Source organism: Melospiza georgiana, chromosome 4, assembly GCF_028018845.1.
Source record: "Melospiza georgiana isolate bMelGeo1 chromosome 4, bMelGeo1.pri, whole genome shotgun sequence".
NCBI lineage: Eukaryota > Metazoa > Chordata > Aves > Passeriformes > Passerellidae > Melospiza > Melospiza georgiana.
In genome coordinates, this window is record NC_080433.1 from 19,390,596 (window position 1) to 19,410,498 (window position 19,903).

At 39.7% G+C, this 19,903-nt stretch overlaps 1 protein-coding gene across 2 annotated transcripts in view; it reads left to right on the forward strand.

Annotated features, from left to right (window-relative positions):
• Positions 1-19,903, forward strand: part of BRAF (B-Raf proto-oncogene, serine/threonine kinase) — a 77,919-nt gene that overhangs the window by 3,476 nt on the left and 54,540 nt on the right. For both annotated transcript variants that reach the window (XM_058022309.1, XM_058022308.1), the window contains exon 2: positions 12,337-12,438. In XM_058022309.1, the coding sequence (XP_057878292.1) occupies positions 12,337-12,438 (102 nt within the window). The remainder of the gene's footprint in view (positions 1-12,336; positions 12,439-19,903) is intronic.

The window sequence follows — 19,903 nt, forward strand, 5'->3', positions numbered from 1 at the left end:
GTTTTTTACTTCATTGCTTTTGTAGTTTTGGGAATACATTTTATGTTCAATCTCAATTACATTTCTGTGCATTAGTATTCAGTGAGTGAAGTAACTTCATAGTCTGTGAATGACACCCCATTTAATTGTGAGGACAAGTTAAAGTGGAGCTGGATGTGAAGCATCTTGTAGCTGATGTTCTTTATTAGCTTTTATTAGCTATTCTTTATTCAGAAGATAAGTTAAATAGTTGTTTCTTTTACATAGCATGGGAAAGACCATGGTTAATCCTGTCTGACTTTGGGTCACAGCTTTGAGAAATGCATGGTCTGGCTGAGGGGAGTCTAGAGCAGAATACTAGCAGTGATAGAAAGTCTGGAAGGTCAGAGCTTTGAACAAAGGCTCAGTCAAATCTGAAGTTGTTGAAAAGACATGGAAATTGTCAAATCTGATGCAAAGAAGAATGCAAATAACTTGTTTGCCAGGCTTGTGATGGTTACTGCCAGAAGTAGTGAGTTTATGTGGTAGCAGAGGAGATGGTTCCATGTTACTATGAGATGTTGTTCTTTATGGCTAGGAATAGTGAAGCATGAAAATAGACATTCTGAACTTATAAATAGGCTCATTAATGGACTGTTCATTAATGGACTGTCACCTCAACAGGCAAACATACATCAGGAGTGATGGGGAAAGTTGTTCCAGGTGTAAAAAAGACAATTATTTTGGTAACCTCTCATCTTTTTTTTCCTTAGGGTTTTTATGATTTATTTCTGGCAAGGTGGATTGAACGCTAGAACGCAACCTTGGAATACTTAGGTTTACTAGGGATAGTAGAGATTTCTACTTGAGGTGTTTTTCCCAAAAGGGAATAGGATTAACAGCTCTGTCCTGTGGTAGCTTGTTAGATTACACAAAACTTGCTTAATAGTGTGGTGGCTCCTTCTGGAAAGTTATGATGTCTTGGGAAGCTTGTTTCTTATCTCTGTGGATATCCACAAACTGGTTGGGAACAAAATGTTAAGTGCTGATTTTTATTTTTTTTTTTCCTGACTTGCAGTCTTGCTTCTTAATTCCCATTTATATTTTGTTGTAGTTGTTAAAACTCAAAGACCTCTTATTTTTAAAGCTGTTCTAATAATACCCTTCTTGACACTTGTTTAGCTACGAGTGGCAACTCTTTTGTTGCATGAAGTTAAAAATACTGTAGACCAAATGCATTTTGGGTTTTGGCTCTGTTTTTTGTTTGGTTGTTTTTGTTTTTTTTTTTTAATGCAGATATCTTTTGATGGCAGCTATCTTTTAACATAAACTGATAAACCCCCAAGTTTTCTTAAGGCTTTAATATTCCACTTTGTCACAAATCTGTAGTTCACGTTAATTAATTGTTATATCTGTCAAAAAATTTGAATGCATCAAATATTTTGGAGGGAATTTGATTTAGAAAGAAATCTAATTTTATTTGTACTTAAAAGAGAAACAAAAGGAGGTTTTGATTGATTATGGAATTACTAATTCTCTTCCAGTCTAGCCTCCCAAGGAAGGTGTTTCAGGTTTAATGGAGGGGGGTTTCTGAAACACAGTTTTGGCTAAGTGCAAGTTTTATTTTCAGTTTGAAGCTGGCTTCTGGAGGGTGGTGAAATGTACAATGTATCAGAAATGCCCTGTCATAACTGTAGTCCCTGTGGTGGGTGCTGCTCCCTGTCCCTGCAGTTTGAGCTGGGTCAATCAAATGGTGCTGTGACACCAGAGCTGCAGGTTTTGCCCTTTGCTGTGCCCAGGTCACCCCTCTCAGCCAGACCTACCCCCTGTGCCCACTTGGTGCCACACAGGTCCTGTCCTGAACTGACTCCACTCACCGGTACTGAAGGAAATCAGCGCTGCTTTTGCTGCAGTGGTTTTCTGCAAACTCAATGAGTGCAATCTCCTCAACATGAGGAGCGCCCAGTGAGTTCTAAAATGAAGTGAGACACTAAAAGAATGTGGTTGGTGGAGTAGTGGTAGTATGGGGTGTGTGTGTCCCCTTTTCTGTTTGGTTATTATAAATAATCTTTGTCCCATAAAACTCCATTGGAGCTGAATTTTATATATTTGAATGAGAAGTTGTGCTCAGAGACTTCCATATCTGGACTAGTCAGGTTTAGGTCCTCAGACTTGATGGTCTTGAGCTCCCCCTCCCAGGCTGTAAGAACCTTCCTTGGTGTCTCTGGAGCCCTTCTGAGCCTGCCTTTTACAGAAATGGGATTGCATGCCACAGCTGTGCCAGGGATGTGAAGGAGTCTGTGAGCTTCTTGTGTAGCACGTGTACATTTCCAGCAGCCCTGACCACGTGAGAGTTCTGGGTGCAGTGTTTCGCTTGTGAGGTGTGAGATGGTTTTCAGCATTTTCAACTGTTCACACATCTGTGTGTGAACACAGCTACTTTCTCACAGCTAGTGCAGGATACAGAAGTCAGCATGCAATATATGGGTTCTCTTGCTTCAGCTTTTTTATTCCACTTGCTCTTGAGCTTTTGGGGCGTACAAGGGAATCCTCCCAATCCTCCCTCCTGTGCACAGCTTCTTTCCAAGACATTGCAATATGTATTTACTCAACTGATTCTCCATTTTGTGGCCACTGCTAAAGAGGGCTGGTTGATGCAGAATTACGTGCCTTTTCTTCTCTTTTTCTCCTGCTTAAGCTCCTTGCAGCAAGTGTTTGGTTTGTTGCACCTTTTTAGCATTTGTGAGTTTTGGAGGAGCAGCAACCATGTCTTTCTTTATTCTGTTTCTAATTACATTTTAGGAAAGTGGACTATAGCAAAAAACAGGCAAAAATCTAATTTGTAGCTCTTCTCTTTGACTGAAGGTGCTGCCAGTTCAGGCAGGAGTTTTGAGAGAGCAGTGCTGCCAGTTATCACGCCATGACACTCCCCAACCAACATGAGCATTTAAAATCAGAAAACAGAACTTCTCTTCAAAATGGAGCTTGTTGTGCAGTGCCAGATATAGTGCTCAGTATCAAAGGAATTTTCCACACTATCAGTGTTAAATTCAGGAGATCATGAGTGTGGAGCACTGAAGGGCACTTTTATTTTTCTGAGGTTCTGATCAAGTGAAATACTTTTGTGAGTTCTCCCAGTATACCTGCACAAAGCTTAGCATGAACAGGCAGTTCAATTTCTGCATGAAACCAACTTTAAAATCTTTCTTTGGGAGACAAGCAGAAAAGACTGTTATTGAAGGATTGAACTTAGTTTAAAAATGTGTTACATAACTAAGTGGCTAGGATTTTTTTTTTTCTTTTGACCCTAGAAGTGAGGATACCAGCTCTAATGTCTTGCTTTGTTATGTAGTGAGGCCTCTTAAACTGTATCATTATCAATAAAGCTATTTTAAATGCAGTGGTAAGTAATAAAACTCTCCAAATGCAGTTACATTGTGTTCAGGCAACATTTTCTGACACTTGGAGCACGGACATGGTAACTTAATTTTTTTTTTCCTCCTCTTTATCTCAGTTTGTTTTGAAGGTAGACATTTCTGGAGTCAGAATAGTGTGTCTAGTTTTTCTCTCTCTAGTACAACTTGTTCACTTATGATTTATGAAAAGCACTATAAAATCAACCTGAAATAAAATACATCATTATAACGAAGGTATCTCAATGTTTAGAACTGGATGGTTGTATATTGGTGCCTCAGTCTTTGATCTGGTTTTGAAAATTTATTCATTAAACTTAATAGGTCAAACATTCTCTATAATAGGTTTAAGGAATGTAGATTTAAATGTGAGTCCTTAGTATCATCTGAGGCAGCTTCCAGCAAAGATTTCTTTAAGCAATCTATAATTCTTCTGGAATATAGTTTGTACTGTCTCTTGTGACATTTTTAAGCCTGTGTAAATCATTGAAAATTGATATAACTTTTTCCAGATTCTAGGTTAAGTAGTTAGTGTAGTTTTTTTTTTACTTTCCTATTCTACAATGTATGGCAAGGAGCCAGTTCTACCTTTAAAATAATTTCATTTTCCAAGGTGGTACTGGGGTTGCTAAGGCAGGGTGGTCTGCTGAATAGAACATAGAATGCTGCTTAGGAGAATGTGGCAGTTCCTATTTGACTGTTTCCTTTGACTAGGAGCACATTACTTGTGTTTTAAAAATGAAAAAAACATTTGCTCTATTTGAGCTTTCGAGATCTGTTTGTGTTAAAAATAGGATACCTTAACTTCTTTATTGGATCACAAATATTTCTAAACAAGCAGAGTATATTTGTACTCATCCAACAATTCCAGCTGTCTTTTACATTTTCTAATCAGTTGGTAGGAAACAGTGACAGCAGTCACTATGTAGAAACAGTTTAGTGGTGGAATATTGCAAAGTTTATAATAACAAATTATTTTATGGATTGATAATATGAACTTTTAAATAGGTACTGATTATCTTTTGTGCCTAGTGTAATTAGCTGTGTACTCTGGCAAGGAGAGAGAAGAATTAAGTTCTGTAGTTCAGCTGAAACTGAGTTTATTTGTTTTGTCATTTTAATTAATGTGACCAAAGCTGTGTAAGAGCTCTACTGGACTAGTGTTTGCTCCTTATAGGCAATTATTGTAATTAGCTGCCTGGTTGCTTGCTTTCCATTACAAATGTGACTTTTCAGCTTTAGGTGTGCGGAGAAATAGTCTGGTGTCTTCATATAATCTTTCTTAAATGTCACTGATGCATGGATTTAGTGTCATTGAGATTCTGTGGTAGTTACCTGGCTAAAGCAAAATTGCACTCTTAAATGGGTTAGAAAATCTAGGTAGTTTATTTCCTCTTTTATTTTTTTAAACCCGTTCCTGTCTAGGAGAAGTTGTTGAATTCATGAATGTAGCACATGGAATTGTTCCTGACTCGGTCTGTGCGTGATCCTCGTGACTGCTGCATTAGTATCAAAGTGAATAACAGGCACTACTAGTACTGCAACACAAAAGCCATGAAAATATGGAATTAAAGATTTAGCTGTGCAACTGGTGGTTAATGATTTAAATGAGGGATACAGGCAGCTCTTATTTTTCCACACACTGCTGTTCTACTGTGGTAGAGAACATTTGTTAACTTTCCTTTTTATAGTTCTTGGAGGCAAATTCTACTTAGCAGCAAGCAGTAAAGATGGCAGGTGATGGAAAAAGTGGGAGAATGAAAGAGAATTGAAACCTAAACAGGAAGGTTGCTGTTTCATGGTAGCCTGAATCCATCTAAGTGTGAGCTATAGAGAGCAAAGGTGACTCTTTCACCAGCTGAGAGGATCACTGGGTCCTTTGCCAAGCTGTTTTAAGCACAGTAGACTGGCAGAAAGCTAACCTTGACAAAAAGAACAATTTTTCACTTGTTTAGCGTACTCAAAGGGTTCAGCCAAAGGTTTAAGTTATGGAGAAAGAGTAAGGAAGAGAGCAGGGGTAAATAGCCAAGGACAATGTGATAATTGCACCCACCATCTTGGCTGGTGTGAGCTGCAAAGCAGTCAGTGCCTAAGGCTCTTGGGTGGCTTCATTCTTACGGAGAAACTACAGAGAATAAACTTCACTGAGCTTTATCCTTTACAGTTTTTGAATTTATTTGAAAATATATTTTTAAGCACTTATAAGATGTAAGGAGCACTTGAAGTCTGAATTCCTTTGTTAAAGAGGAGGCAACTTAAGGGGCAAAGGCCTGTCAGACTGAAAGACTGTTTATTTGGCTTTGAGAGTACAGCTGAATGATGAGCAATTGAGTTTGTGCTTAGAACTAATGAAAGCCTAAGACATAGGTTACTCTTGGTTGCAACTGATGGTTTGCAAAGATATGAGAGAGAGTTTCTGCTGTGAACTCTTCAAAGATGGCACTTTGATACTTGAGTGTTAGTCAGATGTTGCCTAGTTTTCTGGAGAGGGGTGGAAGTTGTTGGGTGTTTGGTTTTGGCTGAGATGGTTTTGTTCAACAGGAGCAGTGTCAGATGTAACTGGAACTGGCACTGCTAGTTACAACTTAGTCTTTCCTTCATAAAAATTGCTACCTGTTAAATGGAAAATAGATTTTCATCTTGAAGCCTTTTTAATATTTAATTAACTGCTGTGCTTACAGCAGATGCTCACTGATCACATTACTGTATTAATTGACCTAGTTATGATCCTAGTTGTCAGACAGGGTAGTACTGAAAATGCTGCACCTCTTCTTGAGGATTTTCCTTGCTAAATGTAGTCTTGTACATCTTCCCTAAGGCCATTTGTCATGAGTCTAGAAAGATACATTCATAGGCTTTTGTGGAAAAGGAGATAACAGGTCCTTTTTCTCTTGGCTACAGGTACTTCTGTAGATACTGTTGTCTGTAACTTATTTGTCTGTGGTTGTAAATTTTACTGACTCATTTCCAACTGCCTACATACAGACTTTGACAGTGTTCTATTGTTGGCTATCTCAGACATTTTAAAGGACCTATAAATAAAAATTATAAAAATGGTTCGCTGAGATTAAAAAAAGTTGGGCAATATGAACTAGGAAAGGCAAGCTTGATGCTGACCTTCCTGTCACTTGCAGAAACCCTCATGTGAAAGCCATTGCAGGCTGGTTTTCAATTCAGTGAAGTTTTTCAGCTGTTATTTGTCACACTTGTTTAAAACTAACTTTAACTGCACTGTTGAAAATGTGATGAGGATGAAGAGCCAGGGGAGTAGGAAAAGTGGAAAAATGAACATGGTGAATGCACAGCTTGCGAGAAGCTTCCACAGAGAATGGAGAGGAGCTTTGGCCTGGAGTATGGGAAGAAGGCAAGGACTCTCCATCCCACTGCCTGTGCTTGTTCCAGCACATGCCTGCAGGAAATGAGGAGCAAGCTTGGTAAGAGTGAAGGAGACTGGGACTGAGATGAGTGAGGGGGAAGAGTCCCTGAAGGAGGGACCAAAGGGCAAGAAAGGCAGCAGTGATTGTCAGCGTAGAAACTCAAACCCACATATTCTGCATCATGCTATGCAAATGGTTTTGTGTGCTGCCCTGGCATTAACCCCATTCCTATGTCCATCTTTCACCCAAGCATCTCACTTTCAAGTTAGTTGATATGTTAGTCCAGCTAAAGACAGTCTCATACATGGCAGCTTTCTACAGTGTTTTCTGACAAAGTGGATCCTTGCTCAGAGGACCAAACAATTGAATTGATGGTGTAAGAAAGAAGCCTGAAAGGACTGACTGCAATAGTATTAGATAGGTATTGATGATTTTGTCCTCTTTATAAAGCAGTTTCCAAATGAAATGCTTAATTTCTTGTTTGTTTCATTATTTAATTACACTGTTAGTTTTGTGAGAGTATTCTCTGTCATCACAAGTGTGATAATCCCAATGCAGGATATACTGTTCCTGGACAAATAATGCAGTTTTTTTCTTACAGAATAGATTTGAACTTTCAGTGTCTTCTACCAAGTATGAATCATACAGCTTAGAGTTGGGATTCTCTGCAAGATTTGAGTGGTGATGCCAGGTGCAGAAAGTATGAAGATAGGTTTGCTTTTTGATGTCTCAGGCACTGCACATTTTGACAAGCAGCGAAGGATGTGAAAATAACTTTGTGGTTTAACCTTGCATGTCCCTGAAATTATTGTCCAATGGCTTCTTTAGCTCTCTTGAGTTTGGTGCTGTAATTCCTTCCCTGAGGGCCCCTGGAGCAGGCTCCTGGTGTGACTCCTAGGATCCTGTGCAGGGGCTCAACATACTCTGTGGTCTGTGCAGCCATAGTCTGCCCTGAATAGAATGGATTTGGGCTTCTACTGTATCTGACTTGCCTCTGGCTTGAAATAGGTCATTGTCTTTATTGCATTGTAAGGGAGTGCTTATTTGCAAAATTAATGCACAATTATCCACAATAGGCAGATTCAAGTTGATATATTCCAGTATATCTGGAATATTTCCAGTTGTCTGGCTGCCTGTGTCTATGTTAGCCTGCGTCAGCTTCCTTGTGTCAGCAGCACTAAAAGGAGAATCAAATCTAATCTCTTGTGATAGAGAATAACCTTAACCTAAAGCTACAAGATAGGCCAGAAACATTTATTTGATGCTTTTTTTTGGAAAAATTATATGGTTATCCAAGCTGTAAAGGATTCATTACTTTTTCATGGAGCTACAGTTTAAACAGTGTCTCAGATCCCCATTCTGTTTCCTCTGGAAAGGGACCAGACTTGCATGTGGGCACTACTGGATGCACTGCAGGTTTACTTCAAAATGCATTTAGGTTTCCAGCAACGGTCTCTGAGGCTGGCATCAATTTTTGTATTTCTGTAAGGTACTTGATGATTGTGGTTTTATGTTTTCTTTTTCCTACAGGTATGGGTTTCATTAACATTGTGGAGTGCTCATAAGAATAAGATACGTCTGTTCTTTCTTAATAACTTTCAGGCAGTTTTCTTTTACTTCTAAAAAACAGTGAATAAAGGGATTACTTTAATCTTTAAAAACTTGGGTTTATTTTGTGGTGTAGGAACAAGCTCTTTGGTCTGGAACTGATGGATATAAGGATTCCACATTCCATGGTTTTGGTTTCTCTGTTGTTAGGCAGTTCTTTGGTGTTATCTTGGAATGTATGTGCTTATGGGCAGGGAGACCCTTGCTAGGCCATTTTTGCACATTTGGGTTTTATTTGGATAGTTTATAGAAACATATGTGTCTGTGAGTGCTGCTGAGGTCCAGAGATGTAATTCTGAGGAACTTGGTGTTCCAGGGTGTTCTGCACAGCCAAGATGGGGCTCTGGCTTGGCTCAAGGTCTGTAAGGCTGGGCTGGGCTCGTGACACAAACTGAGCTGAGTTGGCTGAACGAGTGAGTCTGCAAGGAGGAGAGATGGGCTGAAGCTGCTGGCTGTGAAAAGGCAGCAGGGATGGTGGAGTTGTGGCGAGGCAGAAGCTGTGGGTGCTGTGCTGGGCAGCACCAGGCTTTCCTGAGTCATGTGAGGTCACTTGTTCTGGGTTCCAGTGAGGAAAAGACCTGAGTTCCTTCAATTGAATTGAAGTAGCAACTGATCCTGCATAGTAGGATGCAGTGGGCCTGCACAGGGGTTCATTCTCAGGCCAGACACTTCAGGATTGCTCTGGATCACAAAAAATTCTTAGTATGTTCACAGATGCAGGAAGCCAGAAGGTAAATTTGTTCCAAGTAAATAGCAGTACAAATTGCCACTTAAAAGGAAATTGTGAAGCTTGGAAATTTGTTATGGCATATGTGTTCTTGGGCTAGAATATGTGTTCTTGGGCTAGAATATGCTAGTCAATACTAGATTTGTGAAAGTTCTCATCTTGTCAGAAGACTTGATGAATATGGCACACAAAATAGCTTTTCCATTTCTATGAGCAACAAGTCATTATTTGTTGCTATGGCTGACTTTGATAAATTTCCTTCTCCCTTCAGTGTACTTTCAAATGTATGAGGAGTTTTTCTAAGATTATAGAATTCATATTAGGTTTGCCTTTAGGGTTCACTTGTGGCAAGGTTCTTGGTTTCCTGCACAGATACATACTAGGTAATTCAGGGCAATGTTTTTGGTTCCCCTGAGAAATTTTGTGTTCCATTAGACTGTAATTTCAGCTTCTTCAGGTGAAGATATTTTTATTGTAGGCTGGTAGCTGGCAGCAAGTTTAAAATTTTTTTGCCAATCTTAGAATCACGGAATGGTTTGGGTTTGAAGGGACCTTAAAGATCATCTTGCTTCAACTGCCCTGTCATGGACAGGGAACCTTCCACTAGACCAGGTTGCTCAGAGCCCTGTCTGACCAGGCTTTGACCATTGTCAAGTATGGGGCACACACAATTTTGCTAGGCAGCCTAAATTAGTTGGGTTCCACTTGTTATGATATGACTTTGGAGGAAGATCTCTGCCCTTGTTGGAGGCTATTTGATTCTCTTGCCAACATTTCCAAAATGACATGCTTCCATTGTGCATGTTGCTGGTGGTGTTACATTTGTTATTTGGTATCTTTATGGTAAGAGGAGAGAGAAGCAAGGTTCTGGTTATGGACACAAAATAGAAAATACTGTGAGCAGGGAAATTAGTCATTGTTGATATTGAAAAAAAAGTATTTGGAAATTCATGTGGCAAAGGGGTCTTCTCCTTGGTACTGGTGAAGCCTCACCTGAAGTGCTGTGTCCAGGTCAGGGCTCTCCAGTACAAGATAAACGTGGCTGTACTGGAGGGAAGAACTGTGCTGGCTGGAGTGTCCAATGAAGGGCCACAAAGATGATGGGCAGATGGAAAATGGAGCCAGGCTGTCTTCAGCAGTGCTTGGTGACTGGACCAGAGGCAGTGGACACAAAATGAAATAAAGAGATTCCTTCTGAACATCAGGAAAGTTTTTACTGTGAGGGTGACTGAGCACTGGCACAGCCATAGGGAGGCTGTGGACTCTCCATCCTTGGAGATACTCAGAAACCATCTGGACATGGTCTTGGGCATCCTGCTTGAAGAGGAGCTTGGATCAGATGACCTAAAGAGTTCTCTTTCTACCTCAAATCCTCCTGCAATTCTGTCTTGCTTTGTTGGCCAAAAATATTTCCTCTTCACCTTCCCCATTGCCAGGCAGTTAAGTGTAGTAAATTGTTCATTTACATGAGGAAAACCTTTGCTGGGTAAAATTGCCAGAATAACCAAAAAATAGACATTTCCTTAAGTACTAATGAACCTATTTCTGGTATTCCTGAGATAATTGCTGAGATTGCCAGGAATTCTCAGTACATGCAGCCTGGGTTAACAGCAAGTTACAAATTACATGGTGAGCAAATGTTCTAAGCCTTATATTGAACAGGTTAATTGATATGGTGTTGATTCATGCTTGTTTTTTTCACCAAGCATACAACTAGTTCTTGCCATCTTGGGAAAAACTAACCAAATACAGAAAACCCTCTCTTTGCTGCTAAACCTTCTCTTTGCTGCTGGTTGGCAGTCCTAGGTTCACTGATAAATGACTGCAAGTTGAGAAATGAGTTGACTCCCACCATTGCCTCAAGGGAATTTACATACAGAATACTTGAGTAGCACATTCTTTGGTATCCCCCCACTCTCACTCTTTGTAGTTTGGTTTGCTTGTTCCTGAGGAAACTATTTTTGCTCAACTGCAGCTTCTTGATGAAGTCTTTGTTCTGGTATCTGTTCAAAAAATTGGGCTAAAAGTGAATCAATCGTTAGTTTACTTCAGGAAATTGCTGGCAGATAACTGATACCTAGGAATAGAATGGGTAAATAAGTTGATGTGCAAAGTGCAAGTTCAGTATTTTAGAGTTTGTTTGTTTGTGAACTTCTCAATTTACATATTAAAATTTGTTTTGATCCATCTTGGATTGCATCTTATTATTGGTGCCCACTTTAGAATATGAAATTACTTGCATGGAGTTTTTTTGCAGAGGTAGGTTGTCACAATTTGTACATTGAGACCTGATCTTGAGACTATGTATTACATATTACAATCCATGAAATAGATAAGAGATAGACTGGAAAAGATAACAGGAATCTTTTAACTGTCTTTGGAAGAAGCACCCTGGAGATGCTTTTTAGAGCATCATGGCTCTAAAAACTTGATTGAATAATTTTTTTTCTGATAAGTAGTCAGAATAACAGTATGTATGAAGGAGCAATTCTCCTCTCTTCCTCCCTTATCCTCTGCTATAAATTTCTGATTTTGCTTGGACTTGCTTCTTACATCAGTGTAGCATTATTTAAAGGCTTGTTTTTGTGCTTTGCCACCTATTTAGGTATAAATTCAGATTCATGATACTGTTCACCTTGCAGTAGTGTCCAAGTCCTAAAGTGAACTCTTTCCAGTTGTGAAGAATGAGTAGCAACATGAGTGGTTTCACAGTACAATGCTGTAGGTCATCTCTGTGCACAGGAGGTAAATGTCTTTTTCAGGTCATGTCCAAGGTCTGTAGCTTGCAGGACAGACTAAATGTGGATGTTGAGACATGGAAAATGCTCTTTAAAATCAAGAGATCCTATTACCATGTGAATAGAACTCTAGGTATGGGATTGTGAGTATTGTTAACACACATTGCTAAGGTTTAGTAGAAAAACTCCTTCACTGAATTTTGTAATACTCTAGAAATTGGTTTGCAAAGTCTTGCAAGGAAAATATGTAACATGATTGATTAAAAAGAAAAGCAAACCATTCTTGAAAGTTGTTTGTTCAATGGGTCCTGAATTTTAAGACCAAATGTAAATTCTTTCTGTGTATTTTAGAAGTAAACTTTTACTGGATGAACAGCATAGCCTTTTGCACTTGTTTATTGATAATTAAAATTTTTATTATGGACTTCTCTTACTAAATATTGAGAGATTCTTGTTTTGTTCTAGGACAGCTTTTATAGGCTTCTTTTAATGAATAAAAATATTTTCTGTTCTAGGTGTGGAACATCAAACAGATGATTAAATTGACACAAGAACATATAGAAGCACTGCTAGACAAATTTGGAGGAGAGCATAACCCACCTTCAATATATTTAGAGGTAAGTTTACATTCAAACAATTGTGGTTAAGTTAGTGTTGTGTTATCTTATATGAAGTATCTGAGGTTAAAACTGAGAATACCTATTTTAAAAGGGTAAATTCTCCTTGTGCATTACAAACTGAGCTCTCTTCTAAGAGATAGAAAGGAACTGTGTGGGATTCCTGGGAATTAAGTAGGGGAAGATCAGTGGCATGCTGTAATAATAATGTTGGTGCAATAGAAATGTCAAGCCTCTTTGTGGGGGGCAGGGGAGAGAAGATTGTGTTTATAATGAAGAAAGTCATGCTGTGTTTAAGCCAATATATACACATGAAAACATTTTGTAAGACTAACTTTGCCTTTAAAGCAGTTGACTTCCCTTTGAAAAATGGTCATGTATAATCCAAAAAATTGCATTAGTAGAAGGGGACTTCTTACAGAAATAGATAAAATTGTGGGGTGGAGTAAAATTTTGAAGCTATTTTAAATTTGTAAGCTAACTACAAATTCATTGTCTGTATTTTTTATCACTCCAGATTCATAGAGTTGCATTGACATAGGACCATTTAGAGCTTAAAGAGCTGCATGCAAAAGTTACATCTATTAGGAATTGAAGGGGCATCATGTGCTTCAAACTTGCCCTTTTTGTGCTTCCCTCAAGTATTGAAATAACTGGAGGTCAACCAGATTTCTTTTCTAGTCCTTTTATTTGCAATTGCTGCCTAAAGGTATTGGATAATTAAAAATAAAGATCTCATTATTTGAGGTACTTCTAGCTTTTATCTTAATATGTCAGAGCAGGGCACTAGGTTGATTACACAAATGTTGACATTATGTCCTGAACAGTTAAGGTCAAATGAGGCCCTTGGTTGTTGCTTTACTTATTGCTAATGTGAAATGGGAGCATTGAATCAGTGCTGTCACTGTTTTATCCACCCTGCTACATTTAAGCACACCTCTGCTTTCACAAGGACTGGTTCATTCCTTATGTTTGGATTTATTGTTGCCACATGCAAGTGGGTTTTGTTAGATTGGGTATCAAACTGCAACAATAATGAATTTAGTCTATATATACATCTATAAATCTGGATTTAACGTAGGGAAGTTGTTAGTTCAGCTATTTGTCACTTGGTTTTATTGAAACTGAAACCAAGATACATTACTGGAAGCTCTGTGTTTGTGTTGTAGGTCATTGATAGGGAAAAGAGCATTTGCAGTCATAAAGAGGTACTAGGAAATTATTATGACAGCATGAAGAGTAAGTCTGAAATAGCTGGTGACCACAAATCATGCATCTGAAAGCAGATTTGCAGGCTGAATGGATCCCTGTGCCACTGAGCTGAAGCTCCAGCTCTGGCTCATCAGTGTGGTGGGGCAGGCACATGAGGCAGAGCAGGGTGTTCCTGTGCTGCAGTGAGCTCCCCTGGATCATGAGCACATCTTGGGATCAGTGTGGTGGGGCAGCCCCATGAGCAGAGCAGGGTGTTCCTGTGCTGCAGTGAGCTCCCCTGGATCATGAGCACATCTTGGGACATGGGTGCTGCTACTGACTAGGGAGCCACAGGCCATTGGGTGCAAGGTGAAAGGGCTGGCATTGTGCTTTTGCAGTTGTTATCCCATAGGACAGTCCTGTGGGAAGAGCCCACCATGGCTGACATGAAAAGCTTGTTCTGCTGTGCAGTTCCCCAGCTTCCTTTGTTCAGGTACTTGCAGTACTGGCAGTGACTAAGCCCAGCAGTCACTAACCTGTAAGGAAAATACCCTGGTTTCGTTGGATTACTTTACCATCCAGGTAGCAGTTTAAACCTGATCATGATGAAGTCAGTGAGCTGCAGAGCTGTGGTTAAGATTAGGGAAGGGAAAGAGTTTGCAGCTGTGAGCCAAGAACCAGAAGATGGGATGTGAGAGGAAAGGAACTTGTTATTTGAATGGTCACTAGCATAGATTAGATCATCCCATTAGATTAGATGCATTTATCACGGTGAACAGGATTAAATGCTGCAAACCTGTAATTTGTTTAGTGTGCAGACTTCCTGTGGTAGAACTAAAGTGTGAAAGGAAAAAAAAGAAGAAATCTATTGCTGAATGCCAGATACAGTTAGAAGCAAGTTTACTCTCTTTGAATTTCAATCCAGCAGCAGTTGTCTAGTGTGTCCTTTCTGTGCATTTCCCACCTTTTGGCTTGGTAAGACAGGGCTTGCTTTCTGTTCTGAGCATTTACTTGGCAGAAATTTATCTCAATCTAACCTGTCATGCTAGAGCTCATGTTTTGACTTCCTGTATTCCCTCACTTGTCAGAGAAAGGGCCAGAAAAACTCTGGTTGCAGTACAGAAGAACAAAGCTATACGTAAAAAGTTTTGAATGTATTGTGAAGTGTGAAAGAACATGTTTGCCTCTAGGAAAGGCAGAACTAAGAAAACATAGTGGTTTTGGGGGTCTGGGGCTCAAGTTCTGTCATCAGAGCTTGAGGGTGCCATCACTGCCTTCTGTGGAGGGCTCCTCTTTCCCCTTCAGCCCTTACCTGTAGTCTGTGGGTAAGCCTGGATGTGGTCTGTGTGGTCTCACCACAACATTCAGGTGGGAAGGTAATGGAACTCAGGTTCCATCCATCATCTTCTCATCCTTCTGTTTTTATTGCTTTGCCAAAGACTCATTTCTGGCTGTAATATAGTCCTGCTTTTACCCAGAATCTGTATGAATAATTTTGCTACTGTGTTTCTTGAACTGCATCACCCTTCCCTTTGATGCCTTAGATTCATAGAATGGGTTGGGTTGGAAAGGATCTTTAAAGGTTGTCCAGTTTACCCCACCTGCAACAAGCAGGGACATCTTCAACCAGATCAGGTTGCTCAGAGCCCCATCCAACCTGGCCTTGAATATTTCGAGGGGCATCCACCACCACTCTGGCAACCTGTGCCAATGTTTTACCACCCTCATCATAGAAGTTTTCTTTCTTACATCTAGTCTGGATCTACCCACTTTTAGTTTAGAACCATCAGCCCTTGTCCTGTAACAGCAGGCATTACTAAAAAGTCTGTCCCCATCTTTCTGATAGATCACTTGAAATATCAAAAGGCCCTTTAACTATTTCAGGCTGAACAACCCCAGCCCTCTCATCATCTTTGTCACCTCCTGTCCAACAGGTCAATGTCCTCCTCTTACATTGGGGGCCCAGAGCTGGGTGCAGCACTCCAGTGGGTGTCACAAGAGGGGCACAATCACCTCCCTTGACCTGCTGGCCATGCTGCTTTTGATGCAGCCCAAGATATGGTTGGCTTTCTGGGCAGTGGGTGCCAGCTCATGTCCAACTTTGCATCCACCAGTACCTGTTCTGCAGGGTTGCTCTCTATCCCTTCATCCCTCAGCCTGTGTTGATTCAAATTCTTGTCCTCCTCTGACCTCTTTGCATCTTCCATAAAATGTGAGTGACTCTTAAGAACTCTTAAAGAGAGTGGATAGTGTCTCTTGATCATCTCTTGAGGTTGCAAGCATGTTGTCTTCTTTTAGCAGAAGTCTAAATTAGCCAAAACTAAATGCTAGGTAAGCATCTGCAAATGAACACTTTTGCTTACACACATATTGCCTTTCACTAGATGTAAACATCTAGTTTTATTGTAATGCTTCCTGCAAAACTATGGCTATTTTTATTCTTCTGACAAGTTTGACAGCTATCCATCCATCTTCCCGTGTGTAGATTTTCAGTATCATAGATTGTTTGGTTCTTTTGTACTCCTATCTGGCTTTACATCTTTAATTTACTACAATTCTCACTACCTGCTCGTGTTCACAGAACTTGCAGCACCCTGTACACTGGCTCCTGGCCCGTGTTGGAGCTGCCTCTGAAGACCTGTCACATGAACTTGTGGTTGAACCTGGTGACAGCATTGCCTCTTCAGTTAAAAGTGAAAGGAGAGGTTGGGGAGAGCAGAAGCTTGTGAGAAAAGTGAAGAATTCAGCAAAGAAATAAATCTGAAAATTGAGCATGCAAAGGTTATAATAAAATTATTTGTGCATTGAATATAAAACATACATCTCATTTAAAAATAAAAAGGAATTTATGCCTTAGCTACTGTTGCTCAAGAAATAGAAGCTTTTGTTTCTGTGTTCATCTGAGAGTCAAGACCAAATTTTCACCCTCCTCAGATTTAAATTTTTCCCAAATTCAGGAGAGGGTGTCAATGCATTTTACATCAAAAGAACTTTAAAACTGACAGCTGTTGTTGCAGCTATCATTTCAGGTTTCATCAACTGATTGCAAAAGAGGAATGCTTTTCTTGAAATACTGAAAGTGATTGACTTGTGCTGTGTTGAATTCAGCATATATTTAATTATTCCTGCAAGAAGGGATACTCAGATTTAGGGATATCTCCCTGCCTTGATCCATCACTCCTCAGTAGTGGTCTTATGAAGGTCAGTGTGCAGCAGGGGGAGTAGAGCAGAGTGTGGAAGCCTGGGTGGAAAATGTAGTGTGGAGCTGGAGGGCAGCAAGTTGCTTGCCCTGGTCTTCCCTCAGCAGGAAAATCAGGGCTCAGGAGGGAGACCAAAGCTGCAGAGAGACTTCTGAGTATGTGTCTAAGGTACAGGGGGAGGAAACAAAATGTACAAAAGAAAGAAAAGAACATTTGTCATTAATCACACAATTTTCTTCTAATCATTATAATTAGTAATAGCTTTGGGAATCTTGTCAATGTTCTCTAATGTGATGGTAAGAAAAGCTTTTCTGTTTGTTCTGTCTGGAAGAAAGAATAAACCTAGTAAGCAATGACTGTATTAAAATCCAAAAATGGCTTGTAGCCAAATTTCCTTATATAATCTTGGCTTTTAACTTTTCCTATTTGTTGTGTGTGACATCAGCTCAAACAGCCCCCTGGAAATCACAGAATATTTGGGTTGGAAGTGACCCTAAAGATCATGAGATTCCAGCACCCCTGCCATGGGCTGGGCACCTTTCAGTAGACCAACCTGCTCAGAGCCCCATCCAGCCTGACCTTCAAGAGGGATGGGATGTCCTCAGTTCCTCTGGGCAATCTGTTCCATGCAATGGAACAGTTCCTCACAATTTCTTCCTAATATCTAATTTAAACACACCCTCTTTCAATTTAAAGCCATTCCCCCTTGTTCTGTCACTACATGTCCATGTAAAAAGCCCCTCTCCAGTTTTCCTGCAGGGAAAAGCACCTTTAGGTGCTGTGAGATCTCCCTGGAGCATTCTCCAAGCTGGAGAACCCCAACTCTCTCACCCTGTCTTCATAGGAGAGGTGCTCCAAATATTTGAAATAACTGTTTGACTCAGTAGATATAAAAATACTAGTTGTATTTTTATTTTCTCCTGGAAAAGAGGCTGCAGGAGCATCTCAGTAGCTTTTACCACACGTTTTGGAAGCACTCTGTATCTCAGTAGCTGAAAACATCGATGATTTTTGTCTTCCCACATAATTTCTTACTGCGTTATATCAGTCCTTGAAGTGCTGTTTCCCAAAATACATAGTTTGTGACTCACCATGGAAAAACCCTTTTCCTAAGGGTTTGTCTAAGCATTGTAAATATTGGAAATATTTACTGCAAAGAAGCTGCTATTATGACACTTGGAAAACCTAGGATTCACTTAACAAAACTGTTTAAAATATGCAGTTGTGTATTCTTTAGGACATGCATAAAAATTTATATTTCTTTTGTCTCTACCAACAAAGTACTGCTGGAAAGGATAAGCTGAATTAGGGAGAGTAAAGGTCTGTACATTGGTAACAAGTGCTGTGTACAAAATGGAATGGGTTGCGCAGACCCAGGCTGGCCAAAAGCACTCAGCTCAAACTTAGAAGGGAGGGATGGTGCTTAAATGACTTAATCAGATTTGTTAGCCTTTGTAGACTCTTAGTGACTGTTCAGGGAGGCCTTACCTATTTAAACTTCCCAACTCTTGTGTGTCCTTTTTGCCCCATAGTCATGTGTACAGTATTACCTACCTTACTTACCTGTAAGAACTGAAAGAGTATTGGCCCATTTGTGTGTGAATTGGTGTCTGGGATGGGGTTGCATTCTGGACATGTTGGTTACTTCAGTTAACAGTCCAAGACTGAGCTGCCAGTCTGTTGGGGATTCTTTGGTGTGGTTTGGTTTCTTGAATTTGGACTCCACACAAAATGAAGCAGCATGCAAATGTATAGAATTACAGTGGTATCAAAGTAAGTTTTAGAACTCGGTCAGCTTTCTAATACTGTCTTGAAGGAATCATTCTCTTTCTTACTCCTACTCTTGGAAGCAATTTAAAATGAGAATTGTGGGGGTAGAGGTATGTTTGCCCCCAGCTACTGAGATTTTTATTTTTTTCTTGCCTTTCTGTTTGCCTGAATGTGTTTTATTCAGAGGCTTTGCTGCTCTCAGTTTTGAGAGTTTGGTTATTGAACATCAGGAGACTATTTAATTTCTTATTCCTGTATAACTGAAGAATCCATGCAGGAGGTCAAATTAGTTAATTAAAGAAGATTACTTTGCTGATCTGAAGTATGCTTATTGCAACAGCATGCAGATACAGTCTAAAATAGATCTTGGTGATGAATCTCAGATTGTTCCAGACTGTGGGATTCCAGGAAAACGCTAACGCTGCATATAGACACTGGGAAACCTGGTGGCCCTCTGGGGAATTTCAGATTGGTTTTTACCAGCCTCCTAACAGATGCTGTTCAAATATGTTGGACCAAATCTGGAGTGTCTAAAGTTAGACTAAGTACAGATTTAGGAGTCTTACTAAATGAAGAAATCGTGACGTATGTTACTGTCTATCTTCAGCTCCCGTTTAACTTAGTGGGATTTGCGTTTGATCAACAGCCTAAAAGGTCAGACATCTTTTAAATAGTAACACAATCTCAGTTTCAAAAACCAGGAACCTGTAGTCTAGGCTTTTGAGTCTTGCAAAATGTGGATATTACCTAAAGTTGATTGAGGAAGAGAGTGGGCATGGCAAAAACAGTTACCTGCTTGAGTTTGGGCTGATGTTCTAACCAGATGTAGTAGAGGGCAGAGAGAAGGAGAAATCATATCTTGCTACTTGGATTTCTTACAGATTAATTTAAAAGAAAAATTAACTTGCTGCTTTTTATTTCCTTAGATGATTTCACTAGAATGTATAGCCTAGTCATAGCCCAAAAAACCAAATTTCAAATATAATATAAACGATACGTAAGAAAAGAAATGCATATTTTTGAGAAAATCCTTTGTTCTCATCAACAGAACTCTTTTGGCACATCTGCATAACATCTCTCAAATTCTGTTGAATTCTGAGGTCAGGTTTTATTTTGTCAGTAGGTTGCTGAAGAATTAAAGAATTAAATGTTAAATAAAGAATTAAATGTTGTCTTACATTTAAGAAGTAAGACAACATTTAAGAGTTAAGGCTGCTGCTCCTGAGTATATACAACAGTTAAAACTACAGAATATATACAGCAGAATAAGACAGCAGTTTTATTTGGCATGTGTGCACATGGAA